This window comes from Bombina bombina, chromosome 5 (assembly GCF_027579735.1).
Source record: "Bombina bombina isolate aBomBom1 chromosome 5, aBomBom1.pri, whole genome shotgun sequence".
Taxonomy (NCBI): Eukaryota; Metazoa; Chordata; class Amphibia; order Anura; family Bombinatoridae; genus Bombina; species Bombina bombina.
In genome coordinates, this window is record NC_069503.1 from 123,162,778 (window position 1) to 123,189,850 (window position 27,073).

Here is a 27,073-nt window from a genome sequence, read left to right on the forward strand (position 1 = left end):
AGGATAGACACAAATAACCTCACATACCCGTGATTTTATTAGCAATTTAATACAACTTGTTGGAAAGAAATATATATATATTTTATTATATGAAATTGTATTATATATTATATATACTTTCAAAGCTATACTAGGTTGTACAAAAAGTTTTTTTATATTTTTTTTTTTTTTTGAGCATACACTATATTGTTGGTACCAACACAGTTACCACCTGTTTTTATGTGAATAAATGGATGTTATTTTAACCAGCATTATCAGTGTTAGTTATTTTCAATTGGTTATTTTATCTCATTTATAACGGTTTATTAGAACGTTGCCTATATAGTGCCATTTTTTTGATAGATCTTTAGCCAGTGGTTGATACACAGGCGCACACATATAAGAACCCTCTTTTTGTGTATAGTAATTAATCAGATTTTTTTATGTGGAGTTTGGTCTACATCCAGCGCACAGACTTTTTGCTGTTTTTTGTATCTCTTACACGCTTTTCATGGTCGAAAACTTTGCTATTCTATGGTCAGGCGCTGGGAGGACTTTGCCTCTTTAGCTTCGTTCCATGCTTGCAGGATGTTGGGGTGACGTCTTTTATGTCTCTGTGCCAGGTATTATCCCGGGTTTCCCTGTTTGGGTCCATTTGGGTCTCTGTGAGCTGGGCCCGCTCTTGGAGGTGTTCTTTTTTGTATTAAGGGACCTTTTGGTTCCTCGGCTCCCCCCTTGGGGGTTTTGGCTGGTATCCCCTTCATTTGTGAGGGGTGAGTGGTGGGGGACCGTATGTTGGGCAACAGTGTCTCTTAGTGGACTGTTGGCTCAGTCGAGTCCGTTTTGCGGTCTCTAGTTTGGCTCTGGACTTGCTGCGAGTCAGTGTCATTGGGGCTTTTCCTTTAAAAAGTTTTCTTGGCTTCAGACGAAGCTGGATTTTTTATTGGGTAAAAGTTCAGGCATGGTGCCCTCAGTATGGGCCGCCTATTATACCCTCCCGTCTTGGCATTGTGTCCTCTATAGCTTGGGTATTGTTTTCCCAAAATTAATTAATGCAGCTGTGGACGCTTTCCATTTAAGAAGAAAAACATAAATTATGCTTACCTGATAATTTCTTTTCTCCAACATTGGTGTGTCCGGTCCACGGCGTCATCCATTACTTGTGGGAATATTCTCTTCCCCAACAGGAAATGGCAAAGAGCACAGCAAAAGCTGTCCATATAGCCCCTCCTCAGGCTCCGCCCCCCAGTCATTCTCTTTGCCGCTCTGAACAAGTAGTATCTCCACGGAGATGGTGAAGAGTATGTGGTGTTTAATTGTAGTTTTTTATTCTGCTATCAAGAGTTTGTTATTTTAAAATAGTGCCGGTTTGTACTATTTACTCTAAAACAGAAAGGGATGAAGAGTTCTGTTTAAAAGAGGAGTATGATTTTAGCAGCAGTAACTAAAATCAATTGCTGTTCCCACGCAGGACTGTTGAGCCCAGAGAACTACAGTTGGGGGGAACAGTTAGCAGACTTTTCTTCTCAAGGTATGACTAGTCCATTTTCTAACAAGACTGTGTAATGCTAGAAGACTGCCATTTTCCCTCTTGGGGATCGGTAAGCCATTTTCTTAGACTCTTAACAGAATGAAGGCTTATTATGGGCTATACACTGGTTGACACTCTTGTGGGCTAAATCGATTGCTTTATTTAAGTTTTTTATGAAATCTGAGGTGATTTATAAAACTTTTATTGTGGGGGAACGTTTTTAGGTGCCAGGCAGTTGTTTAGACACCTTTCCAGTCAGGAAGGGCCTTTCACTATAGTAGGCAGAGCCTAATTTCTCCAACATAGGTGTGTCCGGTCCACGGCGTCATCCTTACTTGTGGGATATTCTCTTCCCCAACAGGAAATGGCAAAGAGCCCAGCAAAGCTGGTCACATGATCCCTCCTAGGCTCCGCCTACCCCAGTCATTCTCTTTGCCGTTGTACAGGCAACATCTCCACGGAGATGGCTTAGAGTTTTTTAGTGTTTAACTGTAGTTTTTATTATTCAATCAAGAGTTTGTTATTTTGAAATAGTGCTGGTATGTACTATTTACTCAGAAACAGAAAAGAGATGAAGATTTCTGTTTGTATGAGGAAAATGATTTTAGCAACCGTAACTAAAATCCATGGCTGTTCCACACAGGACTGTTGAGAGCAATTAACTTCAGTTGGGGGAACAGTGTGCAGTCTCTTGCTGCTTGAGGTATGACACATTCTAACAAGACGATGTAATGCTGGAAGCTGTCATTTTCCCTATGGGATCCGGTAAGCCATGTTTATTACGATCATAAATAAGGGCTTCACAAGGGCTTATTAAGACTGTAGACTGTTTCTGGGCTAAATCGATTCATTATTAACACATATTTAGCCTTGAGGAATCATTTTATCTGGGTATTTTGATATAATAATATCGGCAGGCACTGTATTAGACACCTTATTCCTTAGGGGCTTTCCCAAAGCTTAAGCAGAGCCTCATTTTCGCGCCGGTGTGGCGCACTTGTTTTTGAGAGGCATGGCATGCAGTCGCATGTGAGAGGAGCTCTGATACCTAGAAAAGACTTTCTGAAGGCGTCATTTGGTATCGTATTCCCCTTTGGGCTTGGTTGGGTCTCAGCAAAGCAGATACCAGGGACTGTAAAGGGGTTAAAGTTTAAAACGGCTCCGGTTCCGTTATTTTAAGGGTTAAAGCTTCCAAATTTGGTGTGCAATATTTTTAAGGCTTTAAGACACTGTGGTGAAAATTTGGTGAATTTTGAACAATTCCTTCATGTTTTTTCGCAATTGCAGTAATAAAGTGTGTTCAGTTTAAAATTTAAAGTGACAGTAACGGTTTTATTTTAAAACGTTTTTGTACTTTGTTATCAAGTTTATGCCTGTTTAACATGTCTGAACTACCAGATAGACTGTGTTCTGAATGTGGGGAAGCCAGAATTCCTATTCATTTAAATAAATGTGATTTATGTGATAATGACAATGATGCCCAAGATGATTCCTCAAGTGAGGGGAGTAAGCATGGTACTGCATCATTCCCTCCTTCGTCTACACGAGTCTTGCCCACTCAGGAGGCCCCTAGTACATCTAGCGCGCCAATACTCCTTACTATGCAACAATTAACGGCTGTAATGGATAATTCTGTCAAAAACATTTTAGCCAAAATGAACCCTTGTCAGCGTAAGCGTGGCTGCTCTGTTTTAGATACTGAAGAGCATGACGACGCTGATATTAATATCTCTGAAGGGCCCCTAACCCAGTCTGATGGGGCCAGGGAGGTTTTGTCTGAGGGAGAAATTACTGATTCAGGGAACATTTCTCAACAGGCTGAACCTGATGTGATTGCATTTAAATTTAAGTTGGAACATCTCCGCATTCTGCTTAAGGAGGTATTATCCACTCTGGATGATTGTGAAAAGTTGGTCATCCCAGAGAAACTATGTAAAATGGACAAGTTCCTAGAGGTGCCGGGGCTCCCAGAAGCTTTTCCTATACCCAAGCGGGTGGCGGACATTGTTAATAAAGAATGGGAAAGGCCCGGTATTCCTTTCGTCCCTCCCCCCATATTTAAAAAATTGTTTCCTATGGTCGACCCCAGAAAGGACTTATGGCAGACAGTCCCCAAGGTCGAGGGAGCGGTTTCCACTTTAAACAAACGCACCACTATACCCATAGAGGATAGTTGTGCTTTCAAAGATCCTATGGATAAAAAATTAGAAGGTTTGCTTAAAAAGATGTTTGTTCAGCAGGGTTACCTTCTACAACCAATTTCATGCATTGTCCCTGTCGCTACAGCCGCATGTTTCTGGTTCGATGAGCTGATAAAGACGCTCGATAGTGATTCTCCTCCTTATGAGGAGATTATGGACAGAATCAATGCTCTCAAATTGGCTAATTCTTTCACCCTAGACGCCACTTTGCAATTGGCTAGGTTAGCGGCTAAGAATTCTGGGTTTGCTATTGTGGCGCGCAGAGCGCTTTGGTTGAAATCTTGGTCGGCTGATGCGTCTTCCAAGAACAAGCTACTAAACATTCCTTTCAAGGGGAAAACGCTGTTTGGCCCTGACTTGAAAGAGATTATCTCTGATATCACTGGGGGTAAGGGCCACGCCCTTCCTCAGGATCGGCCTTTCAAGGCAAAAAATAGACCTAATTTTCGTCCCTTACGTAAAAACGGACCAGCCCAAAGTGCTACGTCCTCTAAGCAAGAGGGTAATACTTCTCAAGCCAAGCCAGCTTGGAGACCAATGCAAGGCTGGAACAAGGGAAAGCAGGCCAAGAAACCTGCCACTGCTACCAAGACAGCATGAAATGTTGGCCCCCGATCCGGGACCGGATCTGGTGGGGGGCAGACTCTCTCTCTTCGCTCAGGCTTGGGCAAGAGATGTTCTGGATCCTTGGGCGCTAGAAATAGTCTCCCAAGGTTATCTTCTGGAATTCAAGGGACTTCCCCCAAGGGGGAGGTTCCACAGGTCTCAGTTGTCTTCAGACCACATAAAAAGACAGGCGTTCTTACATTGTGTAGAAGACCTGTTAAAAATGGGAGTGATTCATCCAGTTCCATTAAGAGAACAAGGGATGGGGTTCTACTCCAATCTGTTCATAGTTCCCAAAAAAGAGGGAACGTTCAGACCAATCTTAGATCTCAAGATCTTAAACAAGTTTCTCAAGGTTCCATCGTTCAAGATGGAAACCATTCGAACTATTCTTCCATCCAGGAAGGTCAATTCATGACCACGGTGGATTTAAAGGATGCGTATCTACATATTCCTATCCACAAGGAACATCATCGGTTCCTAAGGTTCGCATTCCTGGACAAACATTACCAGTTCGTGGCGCTTCCTTTCGGATTAGCCACTGCTCCAAGGATTTTCACAAAGGTACTAGGGTCCCTTCTAGCTGTGCTACGACCAAGGGGCGTTGCGGTAGTACCTTACTTGGACGACATTCTGATTCAAGCGTCGTCCCTTCCTCAAGCAAAGGCTCACACGGACATCGTCCTGGCCTTTCTCAGATCTCACGGATGGAAAGTGAACGTGGAAAAGAGTTCTCTATCCCCGTCAACAAGGGTTCCCTTCTTGGGAACAATTATAGACTCCTTAGAAATGAGGATTTTTCTGACAGAGGTCAGAAAAACAAAACTTCTAGACTCTTGTCGGATACTTCATTCCGTTCCTCTTCCTTCCATAGCTCAGTGCATGGAAGTGATAGGGTTGATGGTAGCGGCAATGGACATAGTTCCTTTTGCGCGCATTCATCTAAGACCATTACAACTGTGCATGCTCAGTCAGTGGAATGGGGACTATACAGACTTGTCTCCGAAGATACAAGTAAATCAGAGGACCAGAGACTCACTCCGTTGGTGGCTGTCCCTGGACAACCTGTCACAAGGGATGACATTCCGCAGACCAGAGTGGGTCATTGTCACGACCGACGCCAGTCTGATGGGCTGGGGCGCGGTCTGGGGATCCCTGAAAGCTCAGGGTCTTTGGTCTCGGGAAGAATCTCTTCTACCGATAAATATTCTGGAACTGAGAGCGATATTCAATGCTCTCAAGGCTTGGCCTCAGCTAGCGAGGACCAAGTTCATACGGTTTCAATCAGACAACATGACAACTGTTGCGTACATCAACCATCAGGGGGGAACAAGGAGTTCCCTAGCGATGGAAGAAGTGACCAAAATCATTCTATGGGCGGAGTCTCACTCCTGCCACCTGTCTGCTATCCACATCCCAGGAGTGGAAAATTGGGAAGCGGATTTTCTGAGTCGTCAGACATTGCATCCGGGGGAGTGGGAACTCCATCCGGAAATCTTTGCCCAAGTCACTCACCTGTGGGGCATTCCAGACATGGATCTGATGGCCTCTCGTCAGAACTTCAAAGTTCCTTGCTACGGGGCCAGATCCAGGGATCCCAAGGCGGCTCTAGTGGATGCACTAGTAGCACCTTGGACCTTCAAACTAGCTTATGTGTTCCCGCCATTTCCTCTCATCCCCAGGCTGGTAGCCAGGATCAATCAGGAGAGGGCGTCGGTGATCTTGATAGCTCCTGCGTGGCCACGCAGGACTTGGTATGCAGATCTGGTGAATATGTCATCGGCTCCACCTTGGAAGCTACCTTTGAGACGAGACCTTCTTGTTCAGGGTCCGTTCGAACATCCGAATCTGGTTTCACTCCAGCTGACTGCTTGGAGATTGAACGCTTGATTTTATCGAAGCGAGGATTCTCAGATTCTGTTATCGATACTCTTGTTCAGGCCAGAAAGCCTGTAACTAGAAAGATTTACCACAAAATTTGGAAAAAATATATCTGTTGGTGTGAATCTAAAGGATTCCCTTGGGACAAGGTTAAGATTCCTAGGATTCTATCCTTCCTTCAAGAAGGATTGGAAAAAGGATTATCTGCAAGTTCCCTGAAGGGACAGATTTCTGCCTTGTCGGTGTTACTTCACAAAAAGCTGGCAGCTGTGCCAGATGTTCAAGCCTTTGTTCAGGCTCTGGTTAGAATCAAGCCTGTTTACAAACCTTTGACTCCTCCTTGGAGTCTCAATTTAGTTCTTTCAGTTCTTCAGGGGGTTCCGTTTGAACCCTTACATTCCGTTGATATTAAGTTATTATCTTGGAAAGTTTTGTTTTTAGTTGCAATTTCTTCTGCTAGAAGAGTTTCAGAATTATCTGCTCTGCAGTGTTCTCCTCCTTATCTGGTGTTCCATGCAGATAAGGTGGTTTTACGTACTAAACCTGGTTTTCTTCCAAAAGTTGTTTCTAACAAAAACATTAACCAGGAGATTATCGTACCTTCTCTGTGTCCGAAACCAGTTTCAAAGAAGGAACGTTTGTTGCACAATTTGGATGTTGTTCGCGCTCTAAAATTCTATTTAGATGCTACAAAGGATTTTAGACAAACATCTTCCTTGTTTGTTGTTTATTCAGGTAAAAGGAGAGGTCAAAAAGCAACTTCTACCTCTCTCTCTTTTTGGATTAAAAGCATCATCAGATTGGCTTACGAGACTGCCGGACGGCAGCCTCCCGAAAGAATCACAGCTCATTCCACTAGGGCTGTGGCTTCCACATGGGCCTTCAAGAACGAGGCTTCTGTTGATCAGATATGTAGGGCAGCGACTTGGTCTTCACTGCACACTTTTACCAAATTTTACAAGTTTGATACTTTTGCTTCTTCTGAGGCTATTTTTGGGAGAAAGGTTTTGCAAGCCGTGGTGCCTTCCATTTAGGTGACCTGATTTGCTCCCTCCCTTCATCCGTGTCCTAAAGCTTTGGTATTGGTTCCCACAAGTAAGGATGACGCCGTGGACCGGACACACCTATGTTGGAGAAAACAGAATTTATGTTTACCTGATAAATTTCTTTCTCCAACGGTGTGTCCGGTCCACGGCCCGCCCTGGTTTTTTAATCAGGTCTGATAATTTTTTTTCTTTAACTACAGTCACCTCGGTACCATATGGTTTCTCCTATGCAAATATTCCTCCTTAACGTCGGTCGAATGACTGGGGTAGGCGGAGCCTAGGAGGGATCATGTGACCAGCTTTGCTGGGCTCTTTGCCATTTCCTGTTGGGGAAGAGAATATCCCACAAGTAAGGATGACGCCGTGGACCGGACACACCGTTGGAGAAAGAAATTTATCAGGTAAACATAAATTCTGTTTTTCGTGCCATAATTGCGCAGTTTCTTTTGGATGCAGTGCATGCAGCTGCATGTGAGAGGGTCTGGTGATCATTGAAAACGTTCCTGGAAGGCTTAATTTGGTATCGTATAACTCCTAAGGACAGGTGAAGTCGCAGCAAACGCTGTGGCTGGGACTGTAGTGGGGTTAAAAATTGTTATTTGATTAAACGGCTCCGGTTTCCTCATTTAAGGGGGTAAAAGCTTGAAAATTGGGGTGTAATACTTTAAAGGCATTAAGACACTGAGGTGAAAATTTGGTAAAGATTGGATATTTCCTTCATAGTTTTTCACACATTCAGAAATAAAGTGTGCTCTGTTTAACATTTAAAGAGACAGTAACGGTTTTGTTTTAAAATGTTTTTTTTGCATTATTAGCCTGTTTAAGCCTGTCTAACATGTCTGTACCTTCAGATAGAACATGTTCTGTATGTATGGAGGCCAAGGTGGTCCCCCCTTCAAATGTATGTGATAATTGTGCCATAGCGTCCAGAAAAAGTAAGGACAGTACTGTCACATTTAATAAGGTTGCCCAAGATGATTCCTCAAATGAAGGTAGTGGGGATAGTTCATCATCCTCTCCTTCTGTGTCAACACCAGTTATGCCCACGCAGGCGACCCCTAGTACATCTAGCTCGCCAATGCTTGTTACTATGCAACAATTAACGGTAGTAATGGATAATTCCATAGCTAATATTTTATCAAAAATGCCAGCGTTTCAGAGAAAGCGTGATTGCTCAGTTTTAAATACAGTGGAGCAAGAAGGCGCTGACGATAGTTTATCTATCATACCCTCACACCAGTCAGAAGTGGCAGTGAGGGAGGGTTTGTCGGAGGGAGAACTTTCAGATTCAGGAAGAATCTCTCAACAGGCAGAACCTGACGTTGTGACGTTTAAATTTACGTTAGAGCATCTCCGCGCATTACTTAAGGAGGTGCTATCTACTCTGTATGATTGTGACTCTTTGGTCATTCCAGAAAAATTGTGCAAGATGGACAAATTCTTAGAGGTCCCGGTGCACCCTGATGCCTTCCCGATCCCTAAAAGGGTGGCGGACATAGTGAATAAGGAGTGGGAGAGACCAGGCATACCCTTTGTCCCACCTCCTATATTTAAGAAATTGTTCCCCATGGTCGACCCAAGGAAGGACACATGGCAGACAGTCCCTAAGGTTGAGGGGGCAGTTTCTACCCTAGCTAAGCGCACGACTATCCCCATTGAGGACAATTGTGCTTTCAAAGATCCTATGGATAAAAAATTGGAGGGTTTGCTTAAAAAGATTTTTGTGCAGCAAGGTTACCTCCTCCAACCAATTTCGTGCATTATTCCTGTCACGGCGGCGTGTTTCTGGTTCGATGAACTAGAAAAGTCGCTTAACATGGAGACTCCATATGAGGAAGTCATGGACAGAATTCACGCACTTAAGTTAAATAATTCCTTTATTTTAGATGCCGCTTTGCAATTAGCGAGATTAGCGGCGAAAAATTCAGGGTTTGCAATTGTGGCGCGCAGAGCGCTCTGGCTAAAGTCTTGGTCGGCGGATGTATCTTCCAAGACAAAATTGCTTAATATCCCTTTCAAAGGTAAGACCCTTTTTGGGCCGGAATTGAAAGAAATTATTTCAGACATCACTGGGGGAAAGGGCCATGCCCTCCCACAGGATAGGCCTTTCAAGGCTAAGAATAAGTCCAATTTCTCCAACATAGGTGTGTCCGGTCCACGGCGTCATCCTTACTTGTGGGATATTCTCTTCCCCAACAGGAAATGGCAAAGAGCCCAGCAAAGCTGGTCACATGATCCCTCCTAGGCTCCGCCTACCCCAGTCATTCTCTTTGCCGTTGTACAGGCAACATCTCCACGGAGATGGCTTAGAGTTTTTTAGTGTTTAACTGTAGTTTTTATTATTCAATCAAGAGTTTGTTATTTTAAAATAGTGCTGGTATGTACTATTTACTCAGAAACAGAAAAGAGATGAAGATTTCTGTTTGTATGAGGAAAATGATTTTAGCAACCGTTACTAAAATCCATGGCTGTTCCACACAGGACTGTTGAGAGCAATTAACTTCAGTTGGGGGAACAGTGAGCAGTCTCTTGCTGCTTGAGGTATGACACATTCTAACAAGACGATGTAATGCTGGAAGCTGTCATTTTCCCTATGGGATCCGGTAAGCCATGTTTATTAAGATAGTAAATAAGGGCTTCACAAGGGCTTATTAAGACTGTAGACTTTTTCTGGGCTAAATCGATTCATTATTAATACATATTTAGCCTTGAGGAATCATTTAATCTGGGTATTTTGATAAGATTATATCGGCAGGCACTGTTTTAGACACCTTATTCTTTAGGGGCTTTCCCAAATCATAGGCAGAGCCTCATTTTCGCGCCGGTGTTGCGCACTTGTTTTTGAGAGGCATGACATGCAGTCGCATGTGTGAGGAGCTCGGATACTTAGAAAAGACTTTCTGAAGGCGTCATTTGGTATCGTATTCCCCTTTGGGCTTGGTTGGGTCTCAGCAAAGCAGATACCAGGGACTGTAAAGGGGTTAAAGTTAAAAACGGCTCCGGTTCCGTTATTTTAAGGGTTAAAGCTTCCAAATTTGGTGTGCAATACTTTTAAGGCTTTAAGACACTGTGGTGAAATTTTGGTGAATTTTGAACAATTCCTTCATATTTTTTCGCAATTGCAGTAATAAAGTGTGTTCAGTTTAAAATTTAAAGTGACAGTAACGGTTTTATTTTAAAACGTTTTTTGTACTTTGTTATCAAGTTTATGCCTGTTTATCATGTCTGAACTACCAGATAGACTGTGTTCTGAATGTGGGGAAGCCAGAGTTCCTTCTCATTTAAATAAATGTGATTTATGTGACAATGACAATGATGCCCAAGATGATTCCTCAAGTGAGGGGAGTAAGCATGGTACTGCATCATTCCCTCCTTCGTCTACACGAGTCTTGCCCACTCAGGAGGCCCCTAGTACATCTAGCGCGCCAATACTCCTTACTATGCAACAATTAACGGCTGTAATGGATAATTCTGTCAAAAACATTTTAGCCAAAATGAACACTTATCAGCGTAAGCGCGACTGCTCTGTTTTAGATACTGAAGAGCATGACGACGCTGATAATAATGGTTCTGAAGGGCCCCTAAACCAGTCTGATGGGGCCAGGGAGGTTTTGTCTGAGGGAGAAATTACTGATTCAGGGAACATTTCTCAACAAGCTGAACCTGATGTGATTACGTTTAAATTTAAGTTGGAACATCTCCGCATTCTGCTTAAGGAGGTATTATCCACTCTGGATGATTGTGACAAGTTGGTCATCCCAGAGAAACTATGTAAAATGGACAAGTTCCTAGAGGTCCCGGGGCTCCCAGAAGCTTTTCCTATACCCAAGCGGGTGGCGGACATTGTAAATAAAGAATGGGAAAGGCCCGGTATTCCTTTCGTCCCTCCCCCCATATTTAAAAAATTGTTTCCTATGGTCGACCCCAGAAAGGACTTATGGCAGACAGTCCCCAAGGTCGAGGGAGCGGTTTCCACCTTAAACAAACGCACCACTATACCCATAGAAGATAGTTGTGCTTTCAAAGATCCTATGGATAAAAAATTAGAAGGTTTACTTAAAAAGATGTTTGTTCAGCAGGGTTACCTTCTACAACCAATTTCATGCATTGTCCCTGTCGCTACAGCCGCGTGTTTCTGGTTCGATGAGCTGGTAAAGGCGGTCGATAGTGATTCTCCTCCTTATGAGGAGATCATGGACAGAATCAATGCTCTCAAATTGGCTAATTCTTTCACCTTAGACGCCACTTTGCAATTGGCTAGGTTAGCGGCTAAGAATTCTGGGTTTGCTATTGTGGCGCGCAAAGCGCTTTGGTTGAAATCTTGGTCAGCTGATGCGTCTTCCAAGAACAAGCTACTTAACATTCCTTTCAAGGGGAAAACGCTGTTTGGCCCTGACTTGAAAGAGATTATCTCTGATATCACTGGGGGTAAGGGCCACGCCCTTCCTCAGGATCGGCCTTTCAAGGCCAAAAATAAACCTAATTTTCGTCCCTTTCGTAGAAACGGACCAGCCCAAAGTGCTACGTCCTCTAAGCAAGAGGGTAATACTTCTCAAGCCAAGCCAGCTTGGAGACCAATGCAAGGCTGGAACAAGGGAAAGCAGGCCAAGAAACCTGCCACTGCTACCAAGACAGCATGAAATGTTGGCCCCCGATCCGGGACCGGATCTGGTGGGGGGCAGACTCTCTCTCTTCGCTCAGGCTTGGGCAAGAGATGTTCTGGATCCTTGGGCGCTAGAAATAGTCTCCCAAGGTTATTTTCTGGAGTTCAAGGGGCTTCCCCCAAGGGGGAGGTTCCACAGGTCTCAGTTGTCTTCAGACCACATAAAAAGACAGGCATTCTTACATTGTGTAGAAGACCTGTTAAAAATGGGAGTGATTCATCCTGTTCCATTAGGAGAACAAGGGATGGGGTTCTACTCCAATCTGTTCATAGTTCCCAAAAAAGAGGGAACGTTCAGACCAATCTTAGATCTCAAGATCTTAAACAAGTTTCTCAAGGTTCCATCGTTCAAGATGGAAACCATTCGAACAATTCTTCCTTCCATCCAGGAAGGTCAATTCATGACCACGGTGGATTTAAAGGATGCGTATCTACATATTCCTATCCACAAGGAACATCATCGGTTCCTAAGGTTCGCATTCCTGGACAAGCATTACCAGTTCGTGGCGCTTCCTTTCGGATTAGCCACTGCTCCAAGGATTTTCACAAAGGTACTAGGGTCCCTTCTAGCTGTGCTAAGACCAAGGGGCATTGCCGTAGTACCTTACTTGGACGACATTCTGATTCAAGCGTCGTCCCTTCCTCAAGCAAAGGCTCACACGGACATTGTCCTGGCCTTTCTCAGATCTCACGGATGGAAAGTGAACGTGGAAAAGAGTTCTCTATCTCCGTCAACAAGGGTTCCCTTCTTGGGAACAATAATAGACTCCTTAGAAATGAGGATTTTTCTGACAGAAGCCAGAAAAACAAAACTTCTAGACTCTTGTCGGATACTTCCTTCCGTTCCTCTTCCTTCCATAGCGCAGTGCATGGAAGTGATAGGTTTGATGGTAGCGGCAATGGACATAGTTCCTTTTGCGCGCATTCATCTAAGACCATTACATCTGTGCATGCTCAGTCAGTGGAATGGGGACTATACAGACTTGTCTCCGAAGATACAAGTAAATCAGAGGACCAGAGACTCACTCCGTTGGTGGCTGTCCCTGGACAACCTGTCACAAGGGATGACCTTCCGCAGACCAGAGTGGGTCATTGTCACGACCGACGCCAGTCTGATGGACTGGGGCGCGGTCTGGGGATCCCTGAAAGCTCAGGGTCTTTGGTCTCGGGAAGAATCTCTTCTACCGATAAATATTCTGGAACTGAGAGCGATATTCAATGCTCTCAAAGCTTGGCCTCAGCTAGCGAGGACCAAGTTCATACGGTTTCAATCAGACAACATGACAACTGTTGCGTACATCAACCATCAGGGGGGAACAAGGAGTTCCCTAGCGATGGAAGAAGTGACCAAAATCATTCTATGGGCGGAGTCTCACTCCTGCCACCTGTCTGCTATCCACATCCCAGGAGTGGAAAATTGGGAAGCGGATTTTCTGAGTCGTCAGACATTGCATCCGGGGGAGTGGGAACTCCATCCGGAAATCTTTGCCCAAGTCACTCAACTGTGGGGCATTCCAGACATGGATCTGATGGCTTCTCGTCAGAACTTCAAAGTTCCTTGCTACGGGTCCAGATCCAGGGATCCCAAGGCGGCTCTAGTGGATGCACTAGTAGCACCTTGGACCTTCAAACTAGCTTATGTGTTCCCGCCGTTTCCTCTCATCCCCAGGCTGGTAGCCAGGATCAATCAGGAGAGGGCGTCGGTGATCTTGATAGCTCCTGCGTGGCCACGCAGGACTTGGTATGCAGATCTGGTGAATATGTCATCGGCTCCACCCTGGAAGCTACCTTTGAGACGAGACCTTCTTGTTCAGGGTCCGTTCGAACATCCGAATCTGGTCTCACTCCAGCTGACTGCTTGGAGATTGAACGCTTGATCTTATCGAAGCGAGGGTTCTCAGATTCTGTTATCGATACTCTTGTTCAGGCCAGAAAGCCTGTAACTAGAAAGATTTACCACAAAATTTGGAAAAAATATATCTGTTGGTGTGAATCTAAAGGATTCTCTTGGGACAAGGTTAAGATTCCTAAGATTCTATCCTTCCTTCAAGAAGGATTGGAAAAAGGATTATCTGCAAGTTCCCTGAAGGGACAGATTTCTGCCTTGTCTGTGTTACTTCACAAAAAGCTGGCAGCTGTGCCAGATGTTCAAGCCTTTGTTCAGGCTCTGGTCAGAATCAAGCCTGTTTACAAACCTTTGACTCCTCCTTGGAGTCTCAACTTAGTTCTTTCAGTTCTTCAGGGGGTTCCGTTTGAACCCTTACATTCCGTTGATATTAAGTTATTATCTTGGAAAGTTTTGTTTTTGGTTGCAATTTCTTCTGCTCGAAGAGTTTCAGAATTATCTGCTCTGCAGTGTTCTCCTCCTTATCTGGTGTTCCATGCAGATAAGGTGGTCTTACGTACTAAACCTGGTTTTCTTCCAAAAGTTGTTTCTAACAAAAACATTAACCAGGAGATTATCGTACCTTCTCTGTGTCCGAAACCAGTTTCGAAGAAGGAACGTTTGTTGCACAATTTGGATGTTGTTCGCGCTCTAAAATTCTATTTAGATGCTACAAAGGATTTTAGACAAACATCTTCCTTGTTTGTTGTTTATTCCGGTAAAAGGAGAGGTCAAAAAGCAACTTCTACCTCTCTCTCTTTTTGGATTAAAAGCATCATCAGATTGGCTTACGAGACTGCCGGACGGCAGCCTCCCGAAAGAATCACAGCTCATTCCACTAGGGCTGTGGCTTCCACATGGGCCTTCAAGAACGAGGCTTCTGTTGATCAGATATGTAGGGCAGCGACTTGGTCTTCACTGCACACTTTTACCAAATTTTACAAGTTTGATACTTTTGCTTCTTCTGAGGCTATTTTTGGGAGAAAGGTTTTGCAAGCCGTGGTGCCTTCCATTTCGGTGACCTGATTTGCTCCCTCCCTTCACCTGTGTCCTAAAGCTTTGGTATTGGTTCCCACAAGTAAGGATGACGCCGTGGACCGGACACACCTATGTTGGAGAAAACAGAATTTATGTTTACCTGATAAATTACTTTCTCCAACGGTGTGTCCGGTCCACGGCCCGCCCTGGTTTTTTAATCAGGTCTGATATTTTATTTTCTTTAACTACAGTCACCACGGTATCATATGGTTTCTCCTATGCAAATATTCCTCCTTAACGTCGGTCGAATGACTGGGGTAGGCGGAGCCTAGGAGGGATCATGTGACCAGCTTTGCTGGGCTCTTTGCCATTTCCTGTTGGGGAAGAGAATATCCCACAAGTAAGGATGACGCCGTGGACCGGACACACCGTTGGAGAAAGTAATTTATCAGGTAAACATAAATTCTGTTTTTCGTTCCTTTCGCAATTTCAGGAACGGACCGGCTTCTAACTCTGCAGCCTCTAGACAAGAGGGTAAGGCTTCCCAGACTAAACCAGCTTGGAAACCAATGCAAGGCTGGAACAAGGGTAAACAGGCCAAGAAGCCTGCTGCTGCTACCAAAACAGCATGAAGGGGTAGCCCCCCGATCCGGGACCGGATCTAGTAGGGGGCAGACTCTCTCTCTCTTTGCTCAGGCTTGGGCAAGAGATGTTCTGGATCCCTGGGCACTAGAAATAGTCTCTCAGGGTTATCTTCTAGAATTCAAGGAACTACCCCCAAGGGGAAGGTTCCACATGTCTCGCTTATCTTCAAACCAAATAAAGAGACAGGCATTCTTACATTGTGTAGAAGACCTGTTAAAGATGGGAGTGATACACTCGGTTCCAGCTGTGGAACAAGGTCAGGGGTTTTACTCAAACCTGTTTGTAGTCCCCAAAAAAGAGGGAACTTTCAGACCAATTCTGGATTTAAAAATTCTAAACAAATTTCTCAGAGTTCCATCGTTCAAAATGGAAACCATTCGAACAATTTTACCTACAATCCAGGAGGGTCAATATATGACTACCGTGGATTTAAAGGATGCGTACCTACATATTCCTATCCACAAAGATCATCATCGGTTCCTACGGTTCGCCTTTCTGGACAAACATTATCAGTTCGTGGCTCTTCCATTCGGTTTAGCCACTGCTCCCAGAATTTTCACAAAGGTGCTAGGGTCCCTTCTGGCGGTTCTAAGACCGAGGGGCATTGCAGTGGCACCTTATCTAGACGACATTCTAATTCAAGCGTCTTCTCTTTCCAAGGCAAAGGCTCATACAGACATTGTTCTAGCCTTTCTCAGATCTCACGGGTGGAAGGTGAACGTAGAAAAGAGTTCCCTGTCTCCGTCAACAAGAGTTCCCTTTTTGGGAACAATAATAGATTCTTTAGAAATGAAGATCTTCCTGACAGAAGTCAGAAAGTCAAAGCTTCTAAACGCTTGTCAAGTTCTTCACTCTATTCTGCAGCCTTCCATAGCTCAGTGCATGGAAGTAGTAGGGTTGATGGTTGCAGCAATGGACATGGTTCCTTTTGCTCGAATTCATCTAAGACCATTACAACTGTGCATGCTCAATCAGTGGAATGGGGACTATGCAGACTTGTCTCCAAAGATTCAAGTAGACCAGATGACCAGAGACTCACTCTGTTGGTGGTGGACCCAGGATCACCTGTCTCAGGGAATGAGTTTCCGCAGACCAGAGTGGGTCATTGTCACGACCGACGCCAGTCTATTAGGCTGGGGCGCGGTCTGGGATTCCCTGAAAGCTCAGGGTCTATGGTCTCGGGAAGAGTCTCTTCTCCCGATAAACATCCTGGAACTGAGAGCGATATTCAATGCTCTCCGGGCTTGGCCTCAACTAGCGAAGGCCGGATTCATAAGATTCCAGTCAGACAACATGACGACTGTAGCTTACATCAACCATCAGGGAGGAACAAAGAGTTCCTTGGCGATGAGAGAGGTATCCAAGATCATCAAATGGGCGGAGGATCACTCCTGCCATCTATCTGCAATTCACATCCCAGGGGTAGACAACTGGGAGGCGGATTATCTGAGTCGTCAGACTTTCCATCCGGGGGAGTGGGAACTCCACCCGGAGGTATTTGCCCAGTTGACTCAATTATGGGGCATTCCAGACATGGATCTGATGGCGTCTCGTCAGAACTTCAAGGTTCCTTGCTACGGGTCCAGATCCAGGGATCCCAAGGCGACTCTAGTGGATGCATTAGTGGCGCCTTGGTCGTTCAACCTAGCTTATGTGTTTCCACCGTTCCCTCTCCTTCCCAGGCTCGTAGCCAGGATCAAACAGGAGAAGGCCTCAGTGATTCTGATAGCTCCTGCGTGGCCACGCAGGACTTGGTATGCAGACCTGGTGAATATGTCATCGGCTCCACCATGGAAGCTACCTTTGAGACAGGATCTTCTAGTACAAGGTCCATTCGAACATCCAAATCTAGTCTTTCTGCAGCTGACTGCTTGGAAATTGAACGCTTGATTTTATCCAAGCGTGGGTTTTCAAATTCAATGATAAATACTCTGGTCCAAGCCAGAAAACCTGTGACTAGAAAGATTTACCATAAAATATGGAAAAAATATATCTGTTGGTGTGAATCCAAGGGATTCTCCTGGAGTAAGATTAAAATTCCTAAGATCCTCTCCTTTCTCCAAGAAGGTTTGGATAAGGGATTGTCAGCGAGTTCTCTAAAAGGACAGATTTCTGCTTTATCTGTCTTGTTACACAAACGACTGGCAGCTGTGCCAGATGTACAAGCTTTTGTACAGGCCTTGGTCAGAATCAAGCCTGTTTACAGACCCATGACTCCTCCTTGGAGTCTAAATTTAGTTCTTTCAGTTCTTCAAGGGGTTCCGTTTGAACCTTTGTATTCCATAGATATCAAGTTACTATCTTGGAAAGTTCTGTTTTTGGTTGCTATTTCTTCTGCTAGAAGAGTTTCTGAATTATCTGCTTTGCAGTGTAATCCACCCTATCTGGTGTTCCATTCAGATAAGGTCGTTTTGCGTACTAAGCCCGTTTTTCTTCTGAAAGTTGTTTCCAACAGGAATATTAACCAGGAAATAGTTGTTCCTTCTCTGTGTCCGAATCCAGTTTCAAAGAAGGAACGTTTGTTGCACAATTTAGATGTAGTTCGTGCTTTAAAGTTCTATTTAGAAGCAACTAAGGATTTTAGACAAACCTCATCTTTGTTTGTCGTTTACTCTGGTAAGAGGAGAGGACAAAAAGCTACTGCTACCTCTTTCTTTCTGGCTGAAAAGCATTATCCGATTGACTTATGAGACTGCCGGACGGCAGCCTCCTGAACGAATCACAGCTCACTCCACTAGGGCTGTGGCTTCCACATGGGCCTTCAAGAACGAGGCTTCTGTTGATCAGATATGTAAGGCAGCGACTTGGTCTTCTCTGCACACTTTTGCCAAATTTTACAAATTTGATACTTTTGCTTCTTCGGAGGCTGTTTTTGGGAGAAAGGTTTTGCAAGCCGTGGTGCCTTCCGTTTTTAGGTAACCTGATTTGCTCCCTCCCTTCATCCGTGTCCTAAAGCTTTGGTATTGGTTCCCACAAGTAATGGATGACGCCGTGGACCGGACACACCAATGTTGGAGAAAACAGAATTTATGCTTACCTGATAAATTACTTTCTCCAACGGTGTGTCCGGTCCACGGCCCGCCCTGGTTTTTTAATCAGGTTTGAAAAATTTCTTTCTCTATACACTACAGTCACCACGGCACCCTATAGTTTCTCCTTTTTTTTCTCCTAACCGTCGGTCGAATGACTGGGGGGCGGAGCCTGAGGAGGGGCTATATGGACAGCTTTTGCTGTGCTCTTTGCCATTTCCTGTTGGGGAAGAGAATATTCCCACAAGTAATGGATGACGCCGTGGACCGGACACACCGCTGGAGAAAGTAATTTATCAGGTAAGCATAAATTCTGTTTTCTTCTGATGGAAAGAGTCCACAGCTCCCCACCTGTATTTTTTATGTGGGGCGTCGTTATTTATTCTTCTGGCACCTTTCACCCTGATATTTCGTCTGTTTCTTGTTCCTCTGCAGAATGACTGGGGGGTGAGGGGAGTAGGAGGAGTATTTAAGTATTTGGCCTGTGTCTTTGCCTCCTCCTGGTGGCCAGGTTCTTATTTCCCAAAATTAATGAATGCAGCTGTGGACTCTTTCTATCAGAAGAAAAGGAAATTATCAGGTAAGCATATTTTTTTTTCTTTTCTGGAGCTTTAATGGGGAGTGGTTGAAGTAGAAGATGAATTGAAACATGGTCTGAGATTATTTGTCCTATGGATGGGAGATGTATCTGAGGTGTTATCACAGCAGAAGTTAAAAAATAGGCAATTCTTTACAAAGTGCTATACGTTTTGGAGAGACAAGTTAATCTCTCTTAACCAGGTTTTGCACCCTCCAAATATCTACTAGATCCAGAGTTTCCTTAAAGGACTTGATCAGAGTCACTTCTCTAGTGTATCTAGCTATGTGTTTCTTTGAGGTGCTGGACATAGCAGGATCTTTAAACCTATCCAGGGGTAATGCTTGTGCCAAATTAAAATCACCCCCCTATAATTATGGGGGGCAGTGTGATTAGTTTTGCTATTAGTGTTGCCCAAAAAGTGGGACAGTGTTCATTAGGGGCATATACGTTGCAGATGGTATAAGTGGAGGTGTTGACATGTAGTAGGGCTATGATGAATCTACCTTTCTGATCTGCCTCAACCCGTGAAAAGGATATTGAGAGGCACTTTCTCGCCAAAATGGCAACCCCTCTAATTTCTGCCTTCAGTAGGAGAATATAATATCTGACCCACCCACCGGGATTTAAACTTTTCATGTTCCTCCGCAGTCAACTTAGTTTCCTGAAGCAGCACTAAATCTGTATGTAGTGTTTTTAAGTGTTGTAAGATCATACTTCACTTGCCAGGAGATGTTATACCCCGTACGTTCCAGGAGTTTACCTTAAGGTGTAAAGCCATAATATATTAATAGTGTTGTGCTGAATTGTATGGCGCTAGCAGTAGTGGTAGAAAATATTGTAATGGGAATCTTCAGGGTATCAGATTTACTGAAATTATCTAAATAAGGAACTTGTATTTGATAGTTAATATCCTCTCTGTTTGCAAATATCCGCCTATCAATTCTCAGTGTTTCCAAGTGTATAGTTTTGGGGGAGATAAAGGCCACACAGTATGGGATATCATTGGGCTTAAAAAATGGATAGGGTGGGGAAAGGAACGTACTGTTAGATGATATAGGAGGATGGCATTCCCGTATTCGAGATCTGTGGAGGGCGAAACCGCAGGCATCCAGGGCAATGAATTGAAGTGAGAAAGTTATAATGAACCATAACAAGATAATACAATCACTGTAAGGCACTAACATCTGGATAGTAGCTTCACATCTCAACAGGAAAAGAAAATCCACAAATCCAGATGAGTACAAACAATGAAATTGACTATAGAAGCACAAGGAAAGGTTATTTTTGGAGGGTGTAGTCTGTAGTTGTATGGAGATGGATATTTTTGTGTTTCTTTAAAACCGGTATATAAAGAGTATTTAGGATAAGAGAAGGCAGTGTGGTAAGCATCATTATATATCTGCCTCCAAAATGAAAGGTCAGTATCTTAATTGTCTCAAATAAGAGAGAGGATTTAGTGCAAAAATTGAAAGTTAGATTGAATTGGGTGTCTAAATAATAGAAACCGCATAACTGCGACCCACTATAGATACAATAACAGGTAACTAATGGACTACTTTGTAGATTAAGTGTAAACGTTGAGAAACAAAGGCTTATATGCCTTGTGAAACCTGGCGCTGTGAGTAATATAAGAAAGCGCCAGATCCTCAAAAAACAATAGCTTATAGAGCCTAAATAACAAAATAATTGTGTTGTGCGTGCACTGTTAAACAAACTTAGGTCAATAAAATTTAACATATAACTGAGACTTAGAGAAGTCTCTCGACAGCAGCATTTTGCGTTGTGCTGTGAAGTATATATACCTCTTGATAAAAGAGGCATCAAAAGTATCACCACATGTATAAAAAAAACCAAAACATATACATTGCGTGGCAAAACATAGTCAAGTGATACAGATAGTCCTTTTTTGGTAGGAAAAAAGCTTTCAGTTCCTGGAGTAAAGAACTAAGGTCCCCTGGAGACCTGCTTCCATCTTCCATTTGTGAAGGATTTGCCATATGAATTTCAGCATTAAGTTTTAGCTTCTTATCTTGTGCTCTAGATCTGTGAGTCATGGCATCTTTTTTAGGCGGAGACAGCCTTAGGACATATTTGTTAACTTTCATAGAGCAAAGAAAGAAAAGATTTGTGTTTGGTTGTTATCTCTCTCTTTGGCTGCCATACTGCATCTAGATCATTAGGTGGTTCTGATGGCTCATACAAAATCTTGATAATGAAAACAGTCTCAACATGAGCACATGGAGGAAAACAGGCAATGTAATAAATCCTGTAAAAGATTGGGAGTGTGAGCTAGAAAGTTTTTTTATGTAAAAAATATGTAGCAGGGATTACTGATCTCACTTATTTCACCCTGCAAAGCCACAGCCCAGGACTAATACAAACTCTGTGCCATCCGCGCCAAGCAGCTATCTTTATTATGACAAGGGATTAAGTAGCCGGTTGTTTTTGGCACAATACTAGCGTATATGTGAGCAAACAGGTAAGGTAGGTTGTGCTATGTTAAGCCAGGTTTGGCTGTTTTTGGGCAAATAAACCAAATGTTAATAACACCCAGCTATGATCTGTGCAGGTGCAGTCAAAGATGTGTTGCATAAGCAGGAGTCTACTTAATATAGGAAGGGTAGTACCTGTGATACAGTAGGTAGTTTCTTTTAACCCTCTCCCCGACTCCTCCAAAACGTGTCACAGATAGATATTGGATACCAGTATGCCTCTTGTGAGACTGTTTAAAGATATAGGGACTGTTGCTGTGATGCTATGTTCTAGCATGGCATCCGTTTTACCCCTACAGCACTTATCCCCTTAGATGCTGTGGCCAAAAATAGTAGCTGTGGCTCCTTTTAAATGTCCCCTCCTCTCGCCCAGTAGTGTCGTTGTGCCACTTTGTAATCTCAGGCGAGATACGGGCCATGAGTGAGCTTGTCGAAGTCTCTTGTCCAAGATGGCGTCTTTTCGCACCTCTGCCGTTTGCCTGCATTGCGTGATTCGGCTAGAATGAACTGACAGTTAAGTCCACTTTTATCTAGCAAGATAGGAGTACGGGGGCGACCAGAAAAGTAACCTTTGTGGGAAATATTGGTGAGAAGTTGCGGAACTCCATTCTGTTGCTGCTCTCCAGTCGCCCCGCACACCAAAAGCCGCTACTAATGATTTTAGACAAACTTCTTCCTTGTTTGTTGCCTATTCTAGGAAAGGTAAGGGTCAGAGGGTCTCTTAGACTTCCTTGTCCTTTTGGTTGAGGAGTGTTATCCGTTTAACTTATGAAACAGCGGGACATAAACCTCCTCGGAGAATTACGGCTCATTCTACTAGAGCAGTGGCTTCCTCTTGGGTCTTTAAAGGGACAGTCTACACCAGAATTTTTATTGTTTTAAAAGATAGATACTCCCTTTATTACCAATTCCCCAGTTTTGCATAAACAACACAGTTATAATAATATACTTTTAACCTCTGTGATTATCTTGTATCTAAGCCTCTGCAAACTGCCCCTTTATTTCAGTTCTTTTGACAGACTTGCAGTCTAGCCAATCAGTGCCTTCTCCCAGATAACTTCACGAGTACAGTGTTATCTATATGAAATACTGTACGTGAACTAACACCCTCTAGTGGTGAAAAACTGTTAAAATGCATTCTGAAAAGAGGTGGCCTTCAAGGTCTAAGAAATTAGCATATGAACCTCCTAGGTTAAGCATTCAACTAAGAATACCAAGAGAACAAAACAAAATTGGTGATAAAAGTAAATTGCAAAATTGTTTAAAATTACATGCTCTATCTGAATCATGAAAGTTTATTTTGGCCTAGACTATCCCTTTAAGAATGAGGCCTTTATGGATCAGATTTGTAAGGCAGCTACCTGGTCCTCCTTACATACTTTTTCCAAATTTTACAAGTTTGATGTTTTTGCTTCAGCTGAAGCAGCCTTCGGGGGAGAGGTTTTGCAGGCTGTGGTGCCCTCAGTTTAGGGTCTGCCTCTCTTTTTGTCCCTCCCGTTATCATTCAGTGTCCTCTAGAGCTTCGGTATAAGTTTCCCAACAGTAAGGAATGAAGCCATGGACTCTCCTTATATTAAGAAGGAAAACATAAATTATGCTTACCAGATAATTAAATTTCCTTCTGTATAAGGAGAGTCCACGGCCCCCGTCCGTGTTCTCCGATGGGTGGCCCCCTAAATTATATTTTCTTCTGGCACCTTTTATACTGTGATATTTCTCCTACTGTTCCTTGTTCCCTCGGCAGAATGACTGGGGGATAGGGGAAGTGGGAGAGGTATTTAAGCCTTTGACTGGGATGTCTTTTCCTCCTCCTGGTGGCCAGGTTCAGTATTTCCCAACAGTAAGGAATGAAGCCATGGACTCTTCTTATACAGAAAGAAATGAAATTATCTGGTAAGCATAATTTATGTTTTTTTCCCTGTAATGTTCCAGCTTATCCGGCGAGTTTAGTGGTGAAATCAGAGAAGGAAGAGCCTGACACTGAGGATCATGTGGCCACTATAAAGACTGAAATAGATACATTTACTGCTGACAGTGAGTATTTTGTAATCTTGTTCTGATTTTTAATGAGGGGTCCTCTAGGCACTTATAATAGGCCATCAAAAGGCATAGAAACTCCCAAGACCCAGAATTTTAAATCCCAGAAGCCGTCTTTTTAGAATGAAGTCATAAAGCTCCAATGTATGTTTAAAAGTCAGCTGATCACTTTGGTAATAGGGATCACCTGGTATGAATAAATGTTCATTTATTTAAGTTGATCTACACATACGGGCTCCCATGATCGTCAAAGTTTTGTACATATACCCAAAGGCCTATATTTATGAGGATAACCCCTTCTTTGTATTGTAGAGTGCTGGAAAAAAAATAAACACACACACTAAATTTTACAACTTTTTATGTAGGTTTATCACATGTCATGATACATTCATAAAATACGGAATCGTTTGGATCTATTGGGTCTGCGGGGGAAACTCCCCCAGTATTATTGTGTGTGGGCTTCTCTCTGAAATGACCTATAGTAGGGTTTGTAATGTAAACAGCATCTAAAGACTCTAAAACAGCTCAGCACATGGGTAGTAAATAGCTCTGCTGCTAAAGGGTTAAGTACACATTGACCCTTGACGTGAGAAAGTTTCAAAACAGGTATAACCAGGTAAAGACAGACAAAAAAGAAGACCTAAAGACTATGACACCATCAGGAATTTACTTTTATACCATCACTTGGTATATTTTCACTCTTTTTGTTGCCACATTGTTTTTTTTGTTGTTTTTTTTTTTTTATTTCTTCTTGGCAGATTTTACAGTGGTTGTAACAGAGAGCTCCGAGGTAAAGTCAGAAGAAGAAGAGCCACATACAAGCGATCATGTAACTCATACAAATTCAATTCACAGTGAGAATCTTATTTTTATTGTCGTTCTTTTCTTCCTGTCTTGCTCAGACTCCCTCCTTTTCCCTTCTCTCGTATCCCCATTTTGTCTCTCATTTCCAGTGTTTCTCCTAATGTTCTCATAGAATTGTCCCATCTCATTGGGCTGGTTACTTTGTCATCTTCAGCAGCACTTTTACCCCATAATCTCCCAAACTGTCCGATCTTGTCTAACCATTGTTCCCATCTCTTACTAATCTATTGCTGATCTGTGATTTATATTTCCAACCTAAGTGATGGTCACTCCTGCAGCAACCAGGCACCTACACCCTCATGAGTTTGTCTGTTAAGACTTCATCTCTTTTTATGAGGTTAAGGAGAGCACGGTCATTTCGACCCTACAAACATAAATATTAAAATAAAATGAAGACTCTCTAATTTCAATCTCTCCCTACTTGAAGCACTTTACCTGTCATAAGTCAGACAATATAACACAGTTTGGATCTGTTTGTCACTACTATTTATAAAAAAATATGCTGAGATCAGTCGCTAAATGCTCTGATGGGTTCACAGAATCCATAACTTGGCATAATTACCATAATATAAAATTATATAATAAAGTCTTTAGCCTCTTCCTCTTCCACAATAAATATTCAATTATCTACCTGGTTTAGTTGTCCTGTTTCCACATATATTGAGTGTGATGGTGTAGGGAGTTAGAAAACCTTGGTCATTTGAAATTGTCCCAATCTTAAATGCAAGAAAAAAAAAACCTTTATATAATTTGTAGTTTGCCAGGCTTAAAACAAATACTTGTAAGGGATTGGAAACCATTAAAAAAAGTAAAATAAAAACAAAAGCTACCTGAATATTACGATTTTGCACATTGGACTTGCATAGATTTGAATGTTGTGGTTTCTTTTTGTGATACTCGTTAATGATTGAAATAACTGGGTCTACCATGAGTAGCCATGTTTGATTAGAGCTGGTCTTGATCTTAAACCGACTGGCTAATAGATCGAGCAAGGCTGGTGCAATGTGATGATGTGACATAAGAATTGTATCTATTATATCAATATTACAGTAGGATATGACAAGATGATCCCCTATTGGCTGCAATACATGGTGGGCTTTTATTCTTTGTCTATAGGTTTTCCTGTGGTTCTACCAGAGAGTTTAGAGGTGAAGTCAGAACCAAAAGAGCCAGATACTAAGGATCATGTGACCAAAACAAATCATGTGACTGATAAACCCACAGATAATGGTGAGAATCGTATACTTTTATTCATGAACTCTAATGTTATCTTAGCAAAACTTTCTGTTTAAATCGTATTTGCTGATTCTCCAATGAAAACAAAATTACTAAAATATTGTCACCTCTGAAGTGTAGTCTCTGAGATAGACCTTATTTTAGATTGTTTCCCTTCTGCAACATATAAAACAGCAGATGTCGGTTACTCACCCCCAGACCTCTATTCACTGCTCTCTCCTTACTCCCTGAGATCTCAGCTGACATCAGTTACTCACCCCCAGACATTTATTCACTGCTCTCTCCTGACTCCCTGAGATCTCAGCTGATGTCAGTTACTCACCCCCAGACCTCTATTCACTGCTCTCTCCTTACTCCCTGAGATCTCAGCTGACATCAGTTACTCACCCCCAGACATTTATTCACTGCTCTCTCCTGACTCCCTGAGATCTCAGCTGATGTCAGTTACTCACCCCCAGACCTCTATTCACTGCTCTACATGGGAAATTGTTTCTTTGTCGTTTATTTTTGTATTTGAAGTAGCTAGTTTGCACATTAGAACCAGTACATGCCCATGACAATGGGCTGAGCCTTCAAGTAAACAGGCCTGCTAACCTTATCTATCACCTAGATTACAAGTTTTGCATTAGAGGCTGTGCGGTGCTAACGAGCAGTTTTCACTCACCGCTCACTTACCTACAGCGCTGGTATTACGAGTTTTTACAAACCCGTTGTTAAAAGGCAAGAAGTGAGCGTAGAGCAAAATTTTGCTCATTACTGCACTCCAATACCAGCACTGTTTAAGTTGGCGGTGAGCTGGTGTAACGTGCTCATGCACGATTTCCCTATAGGAATCAACGGAGAGAGCCGGCTGAAAAAAAGTCTAACACCTGCAAAAAAGCAGCGTAAAGCTCCCTAACGCAGCCCCATTGATTGCTATGGGGAAATAAGTTATGTCTACACCCAACACCCTAACATGAACCCAGAGTCTAAACACCCCTAATCTTACACTTATTAACCCCTAATGGGCCGCCCCCGACATCACCGACACCTACATTATATTATTAACCCCTAATCTGCCGCTCCGGACACCGCCGCCACCTACATTATAGTTAACCCCTAATCTGCTGCCCCCAACATCGCAAACACCTACATTATATTTATTAACCCCTAATCTGCCGTCCCCAACGTCGCCGCCACTATTCTAAATTTATTAACCCCTAAACCTAAGTCTAACCCTAACACCCCCTAACTTTAAATATAATTTAAATAAATCTAAATAAATATTCCGATCATTAACTAAATTATTCTTATTTAAAAGCATACTTACTTGTAAAATAAACCCTAAACTAGCTACAATATAACTAATAGTTACATTGTAGCTAGCTTTGGATTTATTTTTTATTTTACAGGCAAGTTTGTATTTATTTTAACTAGGTAA

General features: G+C 42.9%; 1 protein-coding gene across 1 annotated transcript in view; it reads left to right on the forward strand.

Annotated features, from left to right (window-relative positions):
* LOC128660060 (oocyte zinc finger protein XlCOF6) overlaps window positions 1-27,073 on the forward strand; it is an 86,026-nt gene that overhangs the window by 46,191 nt on the left and 12,762 nt on the right. The window contains exons 3-5 of the mRNA XM_053713658.1: window positions 23,449-23,550; window positions 24,312-24,407; window positions 25,534-25,647. Coding sequence (XP_053569633.1) covers window positions 23,449-23,550; window positions 24,312-24,407; window positions 25,534-25,647 — 312 coding nt within the window. The remainder of the gene's footprint in view (window positions 1-23,448; window positions 23,551-24,311; window positions 24,408-25,533; window positions 25,648-27,073) is intronic.